General features: G+C 42.6%; 1 protein-coding gene across 3 annotated transcripts in view; it reads right to left on the reverse strand.

The window, feature by feature from the left end:
- Positions 1-22674, reverse strand: part of LOC124132337 (protein unc-79 homolog) — a 72425-nt gene that overhangs the window by 11428 nt on the left and 38323 nt on the right. For all 3 annotated transcript variants that reach the window (XM_048403225.1, XM_048403226.1, XM_048403224.1), the window contains 20 exons: positions 20921-21042; positions 19690-19740; positions 19030-19112; positions 18037-18079; positions 17317-17499; positions 16618-16762; positions 15655-15968; positions 14045-14381; positions 12903-13071; positions 10766-10999; positions 9195-9233; positions 8327-8442; positions 7692-7777; positions 6731-6970; positions 5933-6043; positions 4678-4782; positions 3963-4142; positions 3476-3654; positions 1583-1772; positions 986-1036 (listed from right to left, as the gene is read on the reverse strand). In XM_048403225.1, the coding sequence (XP_048259182.1) occupies positions 986-1036; positions 1583-1772; positions 3476-3654; positions 3963-4142; positions 4678-4782; positions 5933-6043; positions 6731-6970; positions 7692-7777; positions 8327-8442; positions 9195-9233; positions 10766-10999; positions 12903-13071; positions 14045-14381; positions 15655-15968; positions 16618-16762; positions 17317-17499; positions 18037-18079; positions 19030-19112; positions 19690-19740; positions 20921-21042 (2978 nt within the window). The remainder of the gene's footprint in view (positions 1-985; positions 1037-1582; positions 1773-3475; positions 3655-3962; positions 4143-4677; positions 4783-5932; positions 6044-6730; positions 6971-7691; positions 7778-8326; positions 8443-9194; positions 9234-10765; positions 11000-12902; positions 13072-14044; positions 14382-15654; positions 15969-16617; positions 16763-17316; positions 17500-18036; positions 18080-19029; positions 19113-19689; positions 19741-20920; positions 21043-22674) is intronic.

Genomic DNA, 22674 nt, shown 5'->3' on the forward strand with positions numbered 1-22674 from the left:
ATGTTAATCACTGGATTGTCTGGTCAAGTCTTAAATATTTACAGACAGCCATCATATAGCTAGAATACTGCCGAGAGTGGAGTTAAACAACAAACAAACAAACTGTATGACACAGACCAGTAATAAAATCCTAAATTAACAAGTTGAAAGTCTGTATCCCATCCCAGCCAACAATGTTCCACAATATCACGGTGGCCTGTAAACAATCTCGTCCGGACCAGCCATCCAGTGACGGAAAGTTTGAACAATGATCCACACCAGGGCATGATGAAGTCACTAAATCTGACCAGCCAATGCCTTTCATCAACTGTCGCAACAAGTGAGTGAGTAAGTGAGTTGTGCTTAACGCTGCTTTTAACAGTATTCCAGTTATATCACGGCGTGTTAGCTTAATGTGGGAGGAAAGCCCGAAGTGATGCAGGTCTCAGACGTTTACCACTCCGGTGAAACCCACGAGCACGGGTATGGTGCTGACAAACCTAGAAACATAATCGCGGCGACCCGGGATCCGAACCCACAATCATAGGTTTCTGGCGTGCCCAAGGGACGCAACTCTACACAGCGAATCAGGGCGCCTTAGACGACTGGGCCACCCGTGCCCCCCGCAACAAGCATAGGTTACTGGGGACTAATTCTACCTTGGACTTACTGGGGACTAGGTCTTCAGGAACCCATGCTTTCCGTAAAAGGCGACTATGCTTTTTGTGTATCGATGCTCAGGATATCAATCACTGGATTGTCTGGTCCAGACTCGATTATTTACAGACTGCTGTCATACAGCTGGAATATGCGGCATCAAATAAACAAACAAACAAACAAACAAAACTAATTCTACCTCGGAATCACTCTGGGGTTTGCCTCTGTAAGGAATTGAACCAATTTGATGACAAGCTATCCAAGCAGTTGTTTAATGACAAAATACTTGCTTCTACAAGTGCATTCCAGACAGGGTGAACGGGAATGGAAGACTGATGGAACTGCTTACCTGACACAAGATGAACGCATGGAAGAGTGATGACATGTGCAGTACGGTGTCCTGGAAGAAGAAACACCTCATGGTACATCCATGTCCTTCTCATCACCTGTATCTTCTACACTATTACAACAACACTGTCACAATGTAAATGTTGATGGCATGTTGTACTGACGTTAATTGTCAGAAGCATCTAAGATGATCTAAGGAAGTTCTTGTCCATCTTCTTTAGTTTTCAAGAATCATAACCTAATCTCTTAACTTGTTGTCTTTCACGATACAGACACAATCTGTATAAAATTCAAAATTACATAGGCAAACAAAGATCCTCTGTAATCGCAACAATGAAACACATATAGCACATGTGGTGTCTTCTAAGGTAAGTGACTTTGTTTGAAATATGTCTCTGTGAATAGGTACCTGGTAGCATGATTGGAATGTGACAATTAACCTCCTGTGCCTCAAAGGCAGCAAGGGTTAGATACCCCCCAGGGAGCTGAGAATGAAAATCAAGTGCACAATGATCCGTTGACCAGGATAATGATATAGGGCTTTGAGCATGCTTTAAGGTGTGGATCAGAAATAAACATTATTATTAAGAGTCCTGACCTTGGACTGTTCAGCGAAGCCAGTGACGATGACCAGGACATGTTCCGAGATGTGGCACCCTGCCTCAAGGGGCACCGGGAGACAGGAGATGGGAGCGGCACCCTCCGTGACAGCTGTGTGCGTCAGTGAGCCAATCAGAAGCCAGGACAGCAGGCGAATATGTCCGATGCAGTCTATGAACTCCTTCGGTCTACGAGAAATAACGAAAGTTGATTTCCCCCATTATAAGCATGAAATCCTGAAACTCTCTAGTCACACGGAACAGATATTGATAGTTAACATTCAATAAGTAACATGTAACACTTGAAGGCAAATGTTCATATTTGCCATACCTGAGTTTGGGATATAAACAAGAAATTTTCTGGGCAGTGAACTATAAAGAAATTCAATCTCCATATGCATTCGATTAGACCTAGGCTACTGAAATACCCCGTTTTCCGTCTCTAGCGACAAGCATCGGTTGCTGAAGACAAGCCATTATCTTCATGGGGACAGGCTCACTGTTCCACATGACTGTTGCCCTGACTCTACATCGAACACAGGTGAAGTTCATGCCGTTATTGCTCCGACAAAAGCATTGTCTCTACAGGTAATACAGGTGAAGTTCTTACCCTTATTTCCCCGACAAAAGCACTGTCTCTACAGGTAATACAAGCTAACTCTTACCCTTGTTGCCCTGACAACAGCATTGTCTCTACAGGTAACACAGGTGAAGTTCTTACCGTTATTGCCCCGACAACAGCACTGTCTCTACAGGTAACACAGATTAACTCTTACCCTTGGTGCCCCGACAACAGCACTGTCTCTACAGGTAATACAGGTGAAGTTCTTACCCTTATTTCCCCGACAAAAGCACTGTCTCTACAGGTAATACAAGCTAACTCTTACCCTTGTTGCCCTGACAACAGCATTGTCTCTACAGGTAACACAGGTGAAGTTCTTACCGTTATTGCCCCGACAACAGCACTGTCTCTACAGGTAACACAGATTAACTCTTACCCTTGGTGCCCCGACAACAGCACTGTCTCTACAGGTAATACAGGTGAAGTTCTTACCCTTATTTCCCCGACAAAAGCACTGTCTCTACAGGTAATACAAGCTAACTCTTACCCTTGTTGCCCTGACAACAGCATTGTCTCTACAGGTAACACAGGTGAAGTTCTTACCGTTATTGCCCCGACAACAGCACTGTCTCTACAGGTAACACAGATTAACTCTTACCCTTGGTGCCCCGACAACAGCACTGTCTCTACAGGTAACACAGGTGTAACTCTTACCCTTGGTGCCCCGACAACAGCACTGTCTCTACAGGTAACACAGGTGTAACTCTTACTCTTATTGCCCCGACAACAGCACTGTCTCTACAGGTAACACAGGTGTAGCTCTTACCCTTGGTGCCCCGACAACAGCACTGTCTCTACAGGTAACACAGGTGTAACTCTTACCCTTGGTGCCCCGACAACAGCACTGTCTCTACAGGTAACACAGGTGTAACTCTTACTCTTATTGCCCCGACAACAGCACTGTCTCTACAGGTAACACAGGTGTAGCTCTTACTCTTATTGCCCCGACAACAGCACTGTCTCTACAGGTAACACAGGTGTAGCTCTTACTCTTATTGCCCCGACAACAGCACTGTCTCTACAGGTAACACAGGTGTAGCTCTTACTCTTATTGCCCCGACAACACCACTGTCTCTACAGGAAACACAGGTGTAGCTCTTACCCTTGTTGCCCTGACAACAGCACTGTCTCTACAGGTAACACAGGTGTAACTCTTACTCTTATTGCCCCGACAACAGCACTGTCTCTACAGGTAACACAGGTGTAGCTCTTACTCTTATTGCCCCGACAACACCACTGTCTCTACAGGTAACACAGGTGTAGCTCTTACCCTTGTTGCATGGCGGAAGGAGGATGGTACAGCCATGGCAGGTAGCGTGAGATGGCACGGTTGTCACGTCCGTTGCCCCGGGTGATCTCCAGTGCCACATACTGAGCCATTCCAGACTTCAGCTGACTGCCAAGGGTGTCCTCATTCAGACTGTTGGCAGCCCCACCCTTCATAATACTCTGCAAATGTAACCATAGTAACAGTTTCTTCTCTGTAAAGAGATTCTCAGGAGCATTTCCATTCAAAATGTGTTGAAATGAGAGTGAATGTTCTTTCAAACTTCAGTCAGCAATCTTTCAGCTAAATCACACCGGTCTTTCAGTATCAAGCCTGAATGCAGTGGTTGACACAATCAACAACCTGTACCATCAAGAAGGCACACCATTGACAGGGTCATACACTGCTGCCCCTCTCAATGATGGGTTACCCCGAGCTCTCATGACCTCATACATATCATCTTGATTACAAATACATAGACATATGTCACCTTGACTTTGGTGAGTGTGTGTAGATCGGTGATGAACTCCATGGCATCGTTGAGGTGCTGCCTCATGCACTCGGCTGCACAGGTACTGACTAGAGACTGGGACTGGTAGTTGTACAACATGGCCGCGTCATCCACAGAGTGAGACAAGCAGATCGTGCCCCCAGTGTCCAGGACCAGAAACTGTAACAAGCAGATGAACTTAACTCTATACAACATGGCCGCATCATCCACAAACAGAGACAGGCAGATAACGCCCCCAGTGACCACAACCAAGCACTTTAACACAAGGAGACAAACGAGAAACAATACAACATTGCCGCATCATCCACAAACAGAGACAGGCAGATAACGCCCCCAGTGACCACAACCAAGCACTTTAACACAAGGAGACAAACGAGAAACAATACAACATGGCCGCGTCATCCACAAACAGAGACAGGCAGATAACGCCCCCAGTGTCCAGGACCAAGCACTTTAACACAAGGAGACAAACGAGAAACAATACAACATGGCCGCGTCATCCACAAACAGAGACAGGCAGATAACGCCCCCAGTGTCCAGGACCAAGCACTTTAACACAAGGAGACAATGAGATACAACACAACATGACTAAATTATACCTTTAACATCGGAAATAAGATGATAAAAAAGAATGAATTGGCACGTAAAGACGAAAGCTTTCTCAAACAGTGGTCACTATGATATTCGATGTTACCTGCACAAGAAGCAAAGCATTCTCGTCCGGAAGACTGGTCTTGAACTTGAGGGCCTGGACCAGCTCGTATATCACGGTGCGGGTCAGGATCAACTTGTCTCGCTCCTAGCACCAATTGAAGGACAATGGTCATAAGGAGAATAAGTAGTGCTGTTTTTTTAGTTAAATATTCATAATCAGAGCTCACAAATCAATTATTAATCAAATATTATCCTAATTTTTTGCTCATGAAAATATATACTGAAAAAGATTCTTTCTTTGTTTTGTTTTAAGAGCCATACTCAGCAATATTCCACTACATAAAATAAATAATAGTCAGGACCACACAAACCAGTGGTGATATAATATGAGCAAGGATCCATGTCATTATGGTATTCTAACCAAGGATCCCCACAGATGACTGGCAATACTCAACCTGGAAAAGGTCCTGGGGACCTATTTTAGCCAAAGATCCCCACAGAAGACTGTCGTTAGTACTCACTCTGGAAAAGGCCCTGGGGACCTATTATAACCCAGGATCCCCACAGAAGACTGTCAATACTCAACCTTGAAAAGGCCCTGGGGACCTATTATAACCTAGAATCCCCATTGATGACTGTCAATATTCAACCTGGAAAAGGCTCTGGGGACCTATTCTAACCAAAGATCTCCACAGAAGACTGTCGTTGGTACTCACTCTGGAAAAGGTCCTAGGGACCTATTCTAACCCAGGATCCCCAACAGATGACTGTCAATACTCAACCTGGAGGGGCCCTCATGACCTATTCTAACCTAGAATCCCCACTGATGACTGCCAATATTCAACCTGGAAAAGGTCCTGGGGACCTATTCTAACCCAGGATCCTCAACAAATTGACTGTCAATATTCAACCTGGAAACGGTTCTGGGGACCTATTCTAACCCAGGATCCCCAACAGATGACTGTCAATACTCAACCTGGAAAAGGCCCTGGGGACCTATTCTAACTAGGATCCCCACAGAAGACTGTCAATACTCAACCTGGAAAAGGCCCTGGGGACCTATTCTAACTAGGATCCCTACAAATGACTGTCAATACTCAACCTGTAAAAGGCCCTGGGGACCTATTCTAACTAGGATCCCCACAAATGACTGTCAATACTCAACCTGTAAAAGACCCTGGGGACCTATTCTAACCCAGGATCCCCACAGATGACTGTCAATACTCAACCTGTAAAAGGTCCTGGGGACCAATTCTAACCCAGGATCCCCACAGATGACTATCATTGGTACTCACCCTGGAAAAAGCCCTGTTACACATGTAGCAGACGTCCAGTAGCTGTTGCAGCTTGAACGGACAGTTCTGGATGGCAAAGCTCAAAAGCTTTGAGAATGGCTCCAATATACCCTGAAAAATAAGAACCATGAACTCTTTACATAAAAACAAGGCACTGTTGTTCACCTGCTCACTGTTGAACACCTGCAACATCACCAAAAACATTGGAATGACATCAATCGTCAATACAGCTGCAGTGCTGAGCTACAAACTACTCATTCTTGCAAGACTACATATTAAAGCTGAGTATTGCTTGTTGTCCTGCGATACGATTTATATCATGATACGGACAGACGATACTAGTATCAAATAGTCAGAAATGATGAAATCACTGAAATACATATCTCAAACCTCATTCTTAATACATTTATTTATTGTTATCTCAAAAACTTTGACAAAGAAAACGACAAGAAAAAAAAGAGTTTAAAATGAAGGGATGGTTATCAAATGTTAATAGTTAGTCAGCGTGTCCTCAGTCACCATGTCCTCACGTTCTCCCATGCGTACAGGTGGTATGTTACTTCTGCCATTACGGGAGGTAACTCTATGAGTTCCTGTTCTATTTATAGCATATCATGATCGCACACACTGCGTTTATATTAAAGTATCGTGTGCACCTAAGTATCGATGAAATAGTAGGTATCGATGAATCGTTACAGCCCAACTACATATATTTGTCAAATAATGGGATCAAAGCTCAACACAACCCCCCCAAAATGAGGCCTTTGGGTTCTATCACATGTCAATAGCACCACCTACCCTGACGTTACAGATGCTGGGTATCTTGAGGAGGGAGATGATCGTCTTCAGCAGCCCCGACATGTCACACGGGTTGGGCAGGACTGTGAGCAGACGTCGGAAGAAGATGTCAAACTGCGTGAGGATATTGGTCCACATGGGTGTGGAGCTCTCCAGGGTGATGCAGTTCATGTAGGTGCAGATGTTGCCTAGCAACAGCATGATGTTCTCCTGGGGCAGGTTCTTCCTCTCATTCAGCCCCTGCAGGAGTAAAGTGGGGCCATTGCAGTATTGGAATCAGCCCTTGAAATGGCCGACTTTGGCAACTCATTTATGGAGGCAGCTAAAGGCATCTTCTATGCCAAAATCCATAAAGATTCATTTCAGATGCAAAATAACATTCGATTTAAAAGATCTATTAAAAAAAAGTTTGGGGTAAAAATTCGCACCTTGGCAGGCTTTTAGGCTTTTACAGTTGAACAAAAAAAAATTCAACTACATCCCGGAGTCAGAACTGTTTGTCCCTAGCTTGTCATTTTCCCAAGGGAAGGGTGACTATTGACTACAGAAGTCCAGTTTCCACCCTCGCCAAACCATGCTGAAATTTTGTGGCTCGATCGTAGCGCCACCAGTGGCTATGTCCCTCCTATGTCCCTCCTACTGACCAATCAGATTCCACCTCTCATATCACTTGCCTTTGCTTCAAACAAAATGGTAGGCGCCCATGATTTTGATTGGACTATGCATTGACTCGTTAGTCCAAGTAAAAAGTAATTTCAGCCTAGTTGGGCAAGGGTGGAAACTGGACTTAGTCAGTTAACTCCCTCGCCTTGGAAAGATGCTATGCCAGTAGTTCCCTGACACTCCATAGGTCAGAGCGCAGGACAAAAGGGAAGACATGGCAGCTACGAGTGAGACAGCAGCAGCTACGACTGAGACAGCAACAGCTGAACCGAAGTGTGAGCCACTGGTGAGAACCTACCTCCAGGAGGTACTGCAGAGGGGCGTGGGACGTCAGGTCATTGAAGTCCACCAAGGCTGCTGCCATCGTCTTCAGGAAGTGGGGATCTACCAGCACATACAGCATACACTAACACATGTGCACTCACATCCACAGGGTAGGATAAACACCTTGGCCAGCACGATATAAACAATTCCAGAAACTAGCACAACTCTTAGAGGCTGCTTTGAAAGATATCAGATGCGTTCATAGGAACGAGAACTGGTCTATACTCTGTTCAACACAAGCATGCTTGGCGCTAACAACACCAAACATGAAAGTGTTAAAAAAGGCATATTTTAGAGGTTTTTAGGACCCTTTAGGTGATAATTAAACATGAGTAATTCTTTACCCAACAGATATTCCTAGATAAAAAGGTATTGGCAGTACAAACATTTAGTGCATCAATCCTGTTACAGCCTAATCATTAGCTTCACAATGTTATCAGATATTATTAGAGACAAAAATAATGTTCCTATTATTGCATAGGTGTGAAACATCATCAAATCTCAACAAGGTGGTAAATGGTGGCTGTGGCATTATGTCAAAGGCTTGGACAAATTAGGAAAACAGGAGCATATTTTAGTTTGTTTAACAGGACAGGAAGACTCCATCACCTTCCAAGTTACTTGTGAACAGCATGGGGAAGATTCCATTGGGGGCCAGCTGATGGAGGACACATCGCAGGAACTGCCTCGCGATGCTCACACTGTTGCCCGGCATCATGACACTACTGCAGACACACAGACAGACAGACAGGTAGGTAGGAGCTCATATATATTGTAAATCTTGAAATGAGATGCGACTGCTGGCCCCTAGCCCAAAATGTGACTCAATATGAATGCCATCCCTCCCCTAAACACACACACCCCTTCTCCCAGCCACAGTGTAATTACTAGTATACTACTCAAAAGAAGTTAAAGAACACCCAATTCTTTCATATTACTATAGTTAATCTCACATGCCAAGACAGATTAACTATAGTAATATGAAAGAATCGGGTGTTCTTTAACTTCTTTTGAGTAGTATATATATAGAGAGAGAAAATGGCTTCTGCGAGGCCACAGGGGGTTGATTATGTAATTTCAATTTGAATGACATTGTTGTATATATCTTACAGGTGCTGCTCAATAAACTGTGATGTGGAATATACATAGTTGATTGTTTTTATGTCCAAGTTGGTATTTCTGCTATCCAAAATGTGAAGTATGGCAGTCTTATTGTTGATAATCTTTTTGAGATATAAATGTGATGTTTAATCAATGCGAGCAAAGACCACTCGCATTTAATTCACACTCGCATTAATTTCAAGATTAATTTTTCATTTTGATCGTAACCTTTCTGTTAGAACCGTACATTCATCATTTTAGTCTTTGTAAATCTCGAGATGACAATCTGTAGTGACATATTATTCTACTTTATTATTTTTATTAACATTAACCAGATACACACATTCTACACTAACATAGACCAGCACTGTCCTACCTTTCAGCCTGCCAGGAATACTGACTGCCTGATGCAATACTGAAACAACAAGACAAAAAGTGAGCCGGGCTAACTAATAACCCGACTTTGACTCCAACATATTTCTAAGTTTAAAAAATGAAGAAAACATTATTTCTCAGAAAATCCGCTTATCAAAATCAAACTTTGCATTGCACCTCTCCTATTGCAATAGAAACTGTACCACCAATTGGAAAAGAATCCATGAAGTAGATTTTAAGTTATAGGAAGCACAAATGTTGAAGTAAAAAAATATTCCAAGTTCAAAACATGAAAAAAAATCACATTTTTTTCAGAACATACACATATCAAAATCAAACTTTGCACTGGACATCTTCTATTAGTATGGAAACAGTTCCCTAAATTTGAAAAGAATCCAAGCAGCAGTTTTCAAGTTATAGGTCGCACAAATGTCTCACTAAAGCAATTATAAGTTAAAAAATGAAAAAAATTCATAAAATCCAAATATTGAAATCAAATTTGGCAGTGCACCTCACCTATAGGTATAAAAAGTGTTCACCAAGTTTGAAGAGAATCTATGCTGTAGTTTTCAAGTTATAGGTGACATAAAAAAAATATCCGCCTAAGGACGGACAGAATGCCTTGGTATAACTATGTATCCCCGCCCTATTAGGTTGGGCGTATAACAAGACACTCTTCTCAGAAACTACACCAACACCTAAACTGACACACAATGAAACCACATAATTATGTTTTCAAGCTTCAGACAAGATGTGTTTTTGTGCTCAAGTCATCTCGAAACACATCGAATAAGGTTCCAATACAATTAATATACAGAACAACTTAAAAAAACAGAACAGCCAAATACTACAAAAAATTGAATGTGTTTTCCAAGTCTATCTGAATACTAACATAGCTTGGCTACAATTTTCTATGAATACACAATACCATTTAGAAAGTGGTCAAATATAACAAATGTTATCATGTGGATAACAATTTTCTAACATACAGAAAATGCAAAGCAAAGAATCTTTCTCAAAGCGCACCCAAGTTAATTAATCTAAAATTATTTTGAGATATGATTGTATGATTCTCAAAACTACAGGTAATAAACTCTCCAATATGAGCGAAAAATGTTTGTTAGTTGGTTTGTTGTTTAACGCCGCACTCAGCAAGATTCCAGCTATATGACGGCAGTCTGTAAATAATTGAGTCTGGACCAGACAATCAAGTAATTGACATCATGAGCATCGTACCACGCAATTGGGATACGATGACATGCATGAACCAAATTAGCAAGCCTGACCACACGATCCCATTAGTCGCCTCTTACGACAAGCATCGTCGCCTTTTACGGCAAGCAAACTACTGCCTGATGAACCTATTTTGCGTCAAATAGGACTCTTTGAACAAATGATTGGGAGTATTTTGAAAAAAAAACGTGCTTCAAATATGCAGGCATCCCGCATCACTTGAAACACTGAAGGAGAGGTTCATTTCACACATTGCACTAAGTAAAGACCCTGACTAGACATGGTATGGATCATGACAAGAGAGTCCCTCGTAAGACAGCCAGTACACACAACACTCACCTGGAGACACTCTGCAACATCTCCAGCAACATCGGCGTTGCCAGCGCTGGCTCTCGGTGAATGAAGGTTGCGAGGACGGTGGTGCACAGGCCAATGGTGTCGTCGTCATACTGCTCCAGCACGGCTCCACACTCCGAACACCGCTCCACCATCACGTTCTCTCCATACCGCGATGCAGTCTGCTTCTTGGCAGCCTGGCTCTTTGCCAGGAGTTCGGCTTTGCGGGCCTTACGTCTGAAATAAGTGTTTTGTTTGTTTGTTGTTTTACGCCGCACTCAGCAATATTCCAGCTATATGACGGCGGTCTGTAAATAATAGAGCCTGGACCAGACAATCCAGTGATTGATATCATGAGCATCGATCCATGCAATTGGGATCGATGACATTCATCAACCAAGTCAGCGAGCCTGACCACCCGATCCTGTTAGTCGCCTTTTACGACAAGCATAGTCGCCTTTTACGGCAAGCATGGGTTGCTGAAGACCTATTCTACCCCGGAATCTTCACGGGTCTGAAATAAGTGACATGAGCTACAGGGGGCGGTTACAGGGCTGTTACAGCTGTTGTAACTATATCTTGATATTCAAGGTGTTATATGGCAGTGTGTTTTATTGTTGAACAATGATTGAAACTGTGTTACATTGTTTCTGTGGAGATTCCATAGACATTCATTGCATTTGGTTTGAACAGTGAATAGTACTATTTAATGTAGGCAGTCGTCAGGAAGTTACTATATTTAGATGCTAGAGTGGTGTGGTAACTTCCGGAAATGGTAAGACTCTTTCACGATTGTATAGAGCCTTACAGCACTGTATAGAAATTTCCTGTCGCTAGTGAGACACAACAAGGGGACAAGAGCATGTCTCTCGTATCTCTCACACGTTTCATCACATCAAGACAAGCTTTTGTGTGAAGATCACTCATCACCCCTGAATCACAAAGACCGTCTCGGAAGCTTGACCACTGTCGCTGCTGGATGAGTATATATTATTGCTGACTTTTGCTATCACCACTGTATTTTGTATACTGACCACTGTCGTCATATTATATATTGCTGTTCAATATTGTACTCACACTCTATTGTGTACGGCCACTGTAATTGCTGTGTAGGAATTTGTATTGATTTGTAAACCTAGTTAATGTTTAATACAATTGTTGATTGTATACCATTTGTTGGTTGTTTGTTGGTTTCACGCTAAGTTCTTTTACGTACAGATTTCTGGATTGAGATATTGTTTGAGAATTGACACGTAACAAAGGTGACTGCAGGCTTTCAAATTGGCCCACAGTGACATGACTCATCCAAAGTGTTAAAGAAACTGTCCTATCAAAATGAGTGAATGAATTGGGTATAACTCCACTTCAAAAAGTATGTCTGTTATATCATGTCATGTCAGCTTTATGTGTGGAAAGCCCAAGGTGACACAGGTCTTAGGCATGTCTCACTTTGACACATCTTCCCCTCACAATAGTTTATGTTAGCTGTTTTACACTGAGCAGTACACCCCAGCAGGACCCTCTTTAATTACTTCTGTGAATCAGCAGACCCAAAATTTCTCAAATATGAAATAAAATTTAGTCTTTTCAAAAAGAAAATAAGTGACAAATTTTGGGAAGGTGAGTACTTAAACACTTTGACTTGTCATCGCCATGATCAATTAAAAATACTCTTTCTTTAATGTTTTTCAATCAGACTAAACAATTTTTACAAATGTATTGCGACTATTTGGTTTTGGTTATCTCCATGTCAGAATGATGAGATCTGATTGGTCCACATGATCTTGATAAAATACTGAGTACGGTATCCCACCTTGTAGGGAAATAAATTTCTCAGTGGGAGAATAAATCCCTTATATCCCACCACCAGCAAGTCAGGCTGCATGTGGATTTCTGAGAGCCAGAATAAATCCCTTATATCCCACTTCCAAGCAATGTCAATGAGTCAATGATAGTTCTGTGACATAGTACAAACTAACCTCAGCTGTTTTCTATCCGTGTTGATTTTGCTTTTATTCTTTTACAATGTCACATTAAAACATGTCGGTAGATAAATTCTTTGTAGCAGGATCACTCGGGGTACATGGGGTTTCATGTGTCCCTCATTAGGCCTGGTGATTAAGTAAGCAGCAAGACTTACCCTGAGTGGCGGGTGGTGATGCCCACAGCTTCCTCAGTAACTGTGCCATTCTCACTGAGCTCGGGGAACTTCTTCTGCAGCTCCACCGTGGTGAACCCCGTCCTCCTGGCCTTCCTCTGCCTGAAGTTGGGCTTCAAAATGTTGCCCCTACGACCCTCTGTACTCTCATCTACCAACACAGGGAAACAGTTGCCAGAACCTGCAAGCCATATTGCCTCCACTTTTATTTAGTAGTGAAGACTTAGCCCACAATTTCATAAAAATCTCCCCCAATATATTCATGATCCCTAACTTTTTTGTTCAGTATATATCAATAAATCAATACTCAAATAGCTGATGAGTTCACTGGGATTGCCACCATCCTGACTTAGGAGATTTCAATGTGTATCACATGGAACCACATAATTCTATGGTTCCAGAGAAAATCTTTGAAAAACATTGGCATTTGACATTCAATAATGTAAAACTAAGCGTTAAAGGCTCTTCGTCTTCACTGGTCCTGATTTCAGTGAAATACAAGTAGACCTGAGCAAGCCATCACATTTATATATCTATTTTAACATGATTTGGGAATGTGTTTTATCCCAATTTGGAATTTTTACTGACATTTGCTGGAGACTTGGGGCCGATTAACACTCTCTGAGGAGGTCAAGATACATCTGTGTGATTAATGTGTGATTTGCTACACTGACAAACCTTTCTCCATATTTGGAATCCATTTGTTCTAAACTTCTAAAGTTTGCAGCTAATATAAATCACAAAGTAGCATCTCTTCCCAATCCATAGTATTAGACAATACAGTTGCTTTACAGACTCAGCATTTCAGACCGATTCAGTGGTCTAGTGAATAGAGTGTCTGCCCCGGAAAGCGGAGAGTTGGTGGTTCTATCGTGGCTGAGTCACACCAAAAGATGTTAAAAGAAAGTACTTGTTGTTACCCTGCCTGGCTCGCATTAAGCTGATAAAACAAGGACAGGTCAGCTCGGAGTCAGTATGCTGTGTCTGAGTGGGGTATTCATCTTAAACTGCGGAATGGTATCACAGTGGGATAGCTCTAAAAAACGTCATTTGTCCAAGGACACACTCACAGACACACATGACATTAACCCCACTTCACCACACCTCAGCATCACACAGATTACCTTTGCCATCTTCCTGTGGGCCATCCCCTCCTGAGTCAGTTCCAACTTGATGCTTCTCAGACTCACAATCTGACGTCTGTGTCTTCTCACTCTCCTCCGTGCTCTCGATCTCACTCTGGACGTCCCGACTGATCTCGGACACTGTCCCGGCATCACGTGATCCCTCCGTGGTGCTGCTGCTGGCCGCCCCAGACATGCTGATACTCGGACGCTGGGTCTCACTCTGAGATGCTGCGAACTCCTTCAGCTGCTGCGCCATCTTCTTCTCCACGGCGGAGGCGTACGCTGGCGACCCCGGCTGACCGTGCTCAATAAGGACTTTGCTGTGGTCCGACTTCTGAGGAAGAAAAGATGCGGTGTTAGCTTATCCAATCATAACATTCAAAGGTCTTTAGTGGGACCTGCAATGCTCTGTGTAGAGTTGTGTCATTTGGGTATGCCGAAACCTATGATTTGTGGGTCAGAATGACATGCAGTGATAATACAGGAATACTGTTCAGCGTGGAGTTAAACCCAACTCACTCAAAGGTATCTGCTATTGATTCATATACATAAATGAACTGATCTCCTGAATATTTTATGACCTTGCAGCATCAAAAGATGATCAAATATATACTGATCCTCAAGTTATTCCCATCCATTCACTTCCAAAGATTAAATGTTTGTTTGTTTACTTGTTTAACGCTGCACTCAGCAATATTCCAGCTATATGACGGGGTCTGTAAATAATTGAATTTGAACCAGACAATCCAGTAAACAATAATGTAAGTAACAATCCACACCATCGGGATATGATGACATGCGATCAACAAAGTCATTGAGCCTGACAACCCAATCCATTTGGTCATCTCTTCAGGCCTAGGTAGCTGGGGACCTATTCTGACCTGGAATCCCCACTTGGTCAGTCTCCCTAAGAGGATGACATACAATTCAGAACAGTTTTAACCACGTCAACCATTCTCAAAGACACTAGACCGCTGTCTACATCTGAACAATCAGCCCCAAACCTTCATCATTGCCTATTCAGCAATATGATGTACATGCAGGGATTACAGGATTTTATGAGCTGAATGTTCTTGAACACCATGGGACCAAATTTATCACAATGAGTTCATAAGTTACAAGACTTTTCAAAGAAATTATACTGTGTGAGAGTGAGATCTATCTCGCGTCTGCCACCATGGTAACTCAAAGTGTGAACGGGGTCTGTTTTGACACATGATGTTAATATGAGCTGGATTGTTTCATGAGGATATCAATATATTCTTTCCAGTTCTCATGAAGGTATGGGTGAGTGAGTGAGTTAGTGAGTTCGGTTTAACGTCGCTTTAAACATTACGACAGCTGTATCATGTGTCAACTTGATGTGGGAGGAAGACCGAAGTGATGCACGTTTCATATGTTTACAACTTTGGTGAAATTCACAAGCATGGTATGGTGCTGACAAACCTAGAAAAATAATAAGATCGAACCCAAGATCATAGGTCTCTGGTGTGCCAAAGGGACATGACTCTGTACAGTGAATTCCTGAACCTTCGACGACTGGGCCTCCCATTCTCCACAAACTGTCAAAAATTGTATGTTCTATTACAAACAGCAACATTTTTTACCTCATCGTCTGCTGAATCCGGCTCCGAATATTCAACGAGTCGTCGTGGCTGTCGGAACTTGGTGACTTTCCTCACACCATCCTTCTTGGCTCCTGGCAGGGTCGGTGTGCACTCGGCATCGGACAGCATCCCCTCGCTGCTCTCAGCTCCATCTGTGTGCCCCTTGAGGTACTTGACGACGCTGGCCCCGGGAGGGGAGCGGACATGGACCGTGGCCTTGTCCTCCTGCACTGACTTGGAGCTGGATGGACTCTGGGGGGGCGTGTCCGTTTCTTGGATGTTCTCGAGGTCACTGATGGACATCTTGCTCAGATCTGTGGACAGACAGTTATTTAAATAACAGAGACAAATATTTTAAGTCCACAGTGGGTCAGTAATTAATTTTTTTGGTTGCTGTCAACAATATTCAAACCATATACTAGTAGAGGTTCTTAAGCTGTGGCTATGAGGGGAATCAAACCCAGGTCTTCGGCAGAACTAACCAACGCTTTGACCACTAGTCTTATCCACCACACCAGGGCAAACTGATAACATATTTAGGGAGTTTTGTCAGTCCCCTGTCTCCAAGTTTACAAGTGCAGACAGATATTACGGTCCTCTTCCATGAACAATCTTAGCGAAAAAAATAATCAAAACTACCCTCCTTTAACTTTGACTAACGACAGTCACAGCAGTCATTCCCTTTGTGGAACAGGGCCGAGATCATTATCAGAGCGAACAGGGCCGAGATCATTATCAGAGCGAACAGGGCTCAGATCATGATCAGGGCAAGCGGGGCACATATCAGGATCATAACACTGCGAGGCCACCATTGTCCCCTGAAGGATGACCTCAGCAAACCAAAGAAATACAAGGTTTTCAAAGAGACCTCAGTTTTATCAATATACCACCAACTTGATACGTGACAGAAACTGCAAGAACTTGTCCCCACAGTCACCGCATGGTGCCTGGTGGGACCCTCACCCTTGTTGCGGTGGATGGTGGGGGAGGGAGGGGGAAAGCCGTCCTCAGTGATCTTGCAGCGGTGGTGCTGGGCCTGGATCGTGTTCACCACCAGCTGCACCAGGGTCTGAATTATGGCCGACACCGGTGACGTGCTGATGTGATACTGCAAGAAATACCAAATTGTTACTGCATGCTTCTCATAGTCTAATAGCAATGGAATTCAAATATAGTTCATCAGTTGAACAGACAATGATCCCATAGATATATGAAATGTCACTCCTTAGATGGACCACCTACCTTGTAAAGTATGACCTATAAGAAGGACCACCTACCTTGTAAAGTATGACCTTTAAGATGGATCACCTACCTCGTACAGTATGACAAACAGAGTGGACCAGCTACCTTGTACAGTATGATGCACAAGATGGACCTCCTACCTTGAGCAGTATGACCTATAAGATGGACCACCTACCTCGTACAGTATGACCAGCAGAGTGGACCACCTACCTTGTACAGTATGACCTACAAGACAGACCACCTACCTTGTACAGCATGACCTACAAGATGGACCACCTACCTTGTACAGCATGACCTACAGAACGGACCACCCACCATGTACAGTATGACCTACAGAACGGACCACCCACCTTGTAGAGTATGACCTAAAGGACGGACCACCCACCTTGTACAGTATGACCTACAGGACGGACCACCCACCTTGTACAGTATGACAAGCAGGGCCCGGAGCCAGGAGAGGCGGGTATGGGGCTCTAGGTACCACAGTGTGTAGTTGGGGGGCTGGTAGTCGGAGGCGTAGCGCTGGGGGGAGGGGCAGTACTGCAGCAGTAACAACGTGATGGGGAGGATGGTGTTACCCAACTTGAAGTTCCGGTCAAGAACCTGGAACAAGTCAACAGTAATTAAAAAATGAAATAAATCAATCATATGATATCACGATACATTTCTCAAAACATAAAGGATCTTCAGCAGTAAAAGTTATTGCTATATGCTAGAAAAGAATATTCCTTAAGCATCAGTTGAGTTGAGAGAATACCCGACAAGAAATTATGGATTATCCATCCCAAGTGAATCCCATGACAGGAAACGTTCAACATTATCAAACTATGGACAGATAACCCATAATTGCAAGTTGCACATAGGCTATTCTTGATATTACCATAGTATTCTTTTCTGAGAAATATGGAAAATGTAAGTTTCCTGATTTCAAATGGAGACATCTAGTCAATATTGTTGGCATGGAACAATTGGAACGAACTAGCCAATCAGCAGGAAGCAGAAATAATGATGATCTGTGAGAGAATAACTGAGAGTAACTGCACCAATTTACTTGCACCTAATATAGAGATATACTGCCTTAGTACCGGAATATGGAATTTGAATGTCAAATAAATTTTCCTGATAAAGTCTTAAACTCACAAAGGGTACGCCACTCAAGAAAGCATTGAACACAGCTGAAGATCTGAAAATAGATACAAAAAATATTAAATTCTGAAAAAAACAGTGACAACTTGAATTTATCACCAGATAAAGTCACTGGATAGAAATGGTATCCTTTGGAGTAATTTACGGATAAAAATGCAAAGGTCAGGTCTGTATTACTTTCAGTGTTCACTAACAAACATGGCATGCCTTTGTCTATTGGAGATCAAGTCAGAGTGACGTTTGAGGGCTGGACAAATATTGGGATAATTGTCATCCTTATCAAAATAATAGTCAAAGATACCTAAAATTAGTGTTTAACAGCGGCGTAGCTTAGGCTTTGACAAGTGTAGGCAACATTGGAGACATAATTTGCAAAGATATTTAGCAAGGACACTAGAGGGAACAGTGTCCATATCTCTGCTTGTGGATATGCCTTAAATGTTTATATGTAGAGTCGCTTCCCTTTGACCAAAGGGCAATTACTCTAGTGGATGCAGCTATCGCTGACAAAGTTATTTTTGAGCTCCTTGATGTGTAAATATTTGCTTATATGGTACTTACACAACTCTCTAAATAAGTTTCACATGGAACAATATTACTTTTTTGACTAATAACTAACCGTGTGATGTAATATGTTATTGCACACTTTCAAGGGCAATTTGAAATGTTAAGGTACAAATTGTGAGAGATAAATATTTTTTTCCAGATGCACTATTTGTCTCGTGCAGTATCAGCATAAAAAGTTTGGACATCACGTGCAGCATACCGTGATAAGAATCAAGACACTGTGGTAACACTTGACTGATTGTTAGTTACATCATGTTTCTATGGTAAACTTTTCTTTTGGTTGGGAGTATACATAATGTCTTTTCCTGATATAAGATATTTACCATCCCAAACACACACATGATAACCTCGATATATCAATAGCCATTGTCAATGGAAGGTGTCCCTACAGAAACATGAAGGCTGCATTCACAGTGCTACCTGAGTTTATAGGGTGGCACGCTGAAGGACTTCTCTGTCTGGTTGTATCCGAGGAGGACATTCAGGTGCCGCAGGACTACATTCTGCAACAAATAACCATGGTAACCATGGTAACCATCACAACAGTGTTGAGGGCATGGAGTCATAGGCCAAAAAAATAATAGTCTTTGTTCTCTGGCACTGCCAGATGCGGCGTTAACAATATCCACTCACTCACTGGCACTGCCAGCTTCATCATAAAGGCCGCCACATGTTTCACTTTTATTTCCATTTTCCAAAAAAGAAAAAAATCCTAATACTTAAAAACAATGGGAATTCAATATAGCTCACAGTTACTTCCCTTAACATGTGCACTGCTTTACTGTGCATCTCGTGTTATGGTCATGGCAGCAATAGGCGTTTGTATGCTTGTTCATGTAGGGAGGCCTCCAAGGTTGATGGTTCACAACTGTTTATTTGGTTACATACTTGTTTGAACGAACAAAAAAGAAGTTACCTCCCTTAAACAATCATCCATTTGTCCACTCTTTCACTTCATGATGTTAATAACTGGATTGTCTGGTCCACCCGCCGTCATATAGCTGGAATATTGCTGAGGGCAGAGTGAAACAAACAAACAAAACTCATTCACTCACTCACTCATCCACCAGTAAGACCTACCTGAGCCTTGACATCTTCACTGGCGTCATCCACCTCCTCCTTCACCATGAACTGAAACACAAGACGAGCACCGTGAACATGTGCTTCACTATGTCACTGTCAATCTGGCCTACAGGAGGCCAGACCGCCTCCGTGGTCTAGTGGTAGAGCATCCACCCGGAGGGCGAACGGTCCAGGGTTCGATCCCAGGCCATGTCATACCAAAAGACGTTAAAAGATGGTACTTGTTGTTACCCTGTCTGGTGCTCGGCAGTTGGAGTCAGTATACTGTGTCTGAGTGGGGTATTCAAGTTCAACTGCTGCATGGTATCTCAGTGGGATAGCACTATAAAATGTGTTTGGACTAATACATGCAGCCACACACATGCACGTCGCTATATAAGCGCAATAATCTTGAATGCGACCTTTAACCCAATTTCACCTCACCTCACCTCACCTCACCTCACCTCACCTACAGAAGGTCAGCTTGTGACAACCACAAAGATAATCATTCACAGCTTGTAAAACCAATGAGCGTGTTTGAAGCAGTCTGATTAGTAACAAAATGTTGTGAAATGGGATGAGAGGACCTGAAATCTTTTAGACTTTTCACTGCGTATGAATACATTTCTTGAGAAGCATCATGTCTCAAATTTGAAAGAGAAAAAATTCAGCTCTTGACATGTGACATCAATATCACAGCCATTATCTATTGTGTCTGATTCATATATTAAAAAACCCTTTGATTCCAGAGTGATGGCATATATAGTTCACAGCGGTTTGAGTCCATGTAAGAAGAGAGTGATACAGAAAATGACCAGTTATGTGATTATTGGTATTAATCATCCTCAGACGTTGAGAGATAGTTCTTGGTGTATTCCTGCCTGGTGCTCGGCATCAAGGGGCCAAAACAAGGACTGGTCAGCTCAGAGTCAGTATACTGTGGGCTAGCACCATAAAGCCAGCATTCGTCCGCACTAGTACAAGCCTCACACACACAGGTGCAGTCACAGAAACAAAGAAACAAAGAAACAAACAGACAGACACACACACACAGAGACATGCACACACACACACAAACAGACAGACAGACAGACAGACAGACAGACAGACAGACAGACAGACAGACAGACAGACAGACAGACAGACAGACAGACAGACAGACAGACAGACAGACACACACACACACACACACACACACACACACACACACACACACACACACACACACACACACACACACACAAACTACCTTCATGAGGAGGGCCACCAGCTGGTAGACAGTGTCGCGGTCCACCCCATCCAGGTCCATGGCTCGCTGTAGCAGGGCAGCAAAGTTACTCTCCTCGTCTGTGAACTCCCGCAACTGGCCGCCTGTGGGGGACAATACTCCACATTTCATTTAATTGCCCATCCCATGAAGTATACATTCACAAGGCTCTGCAGCTGGCCTGAAGTATTTTTGAACCTTCCTTTACAAAGATCATAATAAAAGGTGAAACAAAGGTGTTGATACAAGAAAACAGCATGAATATTGCTTAAAGGTACATGTTGAAATGTTATGACAAAAATGATTTTTTCAATATGGCTGCACTGACGACCATGTCTAAAACAGGAACATAATTCTCTGGGCACTCTACAGAAACACCTGGGATCATCCCTACAAAGTTACAGCTTCATAGGCCTTATGGAATATGTAAGATACAGTCAAGTCTTGTATATCCGATACTCGTTAATCCTACAATTGGCTTTATCTGACACAAATGACCTGTTCTTATTAGACCCGTTAATCCGACAGTCTGGCACTCCGATTTAAAAAAAACCTAATTCCCAACGAATTACCAAAATCACTCTTTATCAGCCTCGATAATCTGACACAATGATCAGCGTACTCCGTGGTCATCTGCCCGCAAGTACATAGCCCGTGTTTTGATGCGAGATGAGTCGGCTGGTAGCTGCATATTACAACAGCTGCAGAGATAAACTTACTTAACAATAAACAATTAATGCTTTAAATAAACAAAACAGGATTAATCACATGCCTAGATTACCTCAGTCTCATGAATAGATACAAGTTCTACCACTGAGGACATCCCATTACAGGGCACGTCAGAACGACATTTCGCAAACTTTGACCAACCAATGAAATGACAAACAGGAAGTCGACATTAGCAACTGTATTTTGAATCAGTCATACAGCCCCTAACCGTAGTTTTGTGTTACGAACACGGATATAGCGAACAAACGGATACAACGAACTGTTAAAACATCCCCGATTTATCTCCTATATAATATCATATAAAATTTACGTATATAACGAACTCTCTACAGCGAACTAACGGATACAGCGAACTGATACCTGATCACCAACAAGCCCATCTATAACTAATTAGTGACGTGTATAGCGAACTGAGAAATCTCACTCAGTGTCAAGTGTCACTGACAATTGGCTGTACGCAATCAGTGGCGAATCAACACAATCGCGGCGAATCAACACAATCAGTGGTGACGGGTCAACCTTGTTAAATTTGCATTGTGTTAATCTTACCTGTACATGTAATCTTGTTTGTAAAACAAACATTAAACATATACATTTTATGAGATTGTGTCCAAGTGTCAGTTCACTTGCATGTGCTATCATGGCGGGCTATAATAAGAGGAATGCTGTTTAGACACGAAATTGAGAATTATTAATGCTGTTGATGCTGGCATAAAAACAAAGAAAGACCAAAGCTGACGAACTTGCGGTGAAATTAGGCCATGAAGATTTCACGTGTAACACTGCAATTACGTGTATTGTGTTTTGTCTTTTCCAAGATGGCGGACGTTTTCGAGCGAAAACGTGCATAACGAACAACGGATATAACAAACTGATTTCTCTGGTCCCTTGTTGTTCGTTATATCCGTGTTCTACTGTACTTAATTTTGTTTATCCGACATACTCATTAATCTGATATAATCATATGCAACCAACCATGTCGGATTAACAGGACTTGACTGTACAAA

The sequence above is a fragment of the Haliotis rufescens genome, unplaced genomic scaffold (assembly GCF_023055435.1).
Source record: "Haliotis rufescens isolate VD_foot unplaced genomic scaffold, xgHalRufe1.0.p SCAF_3, whole genome shotgun sequence".
Classification (NCBI taxonomy): domain Eukaryota; kingdom Metazoa; phylum Mollusca; class Gastropoda; order Lepetellida; family Haliotidae; genus Haliotis; species Haliotis rufescens.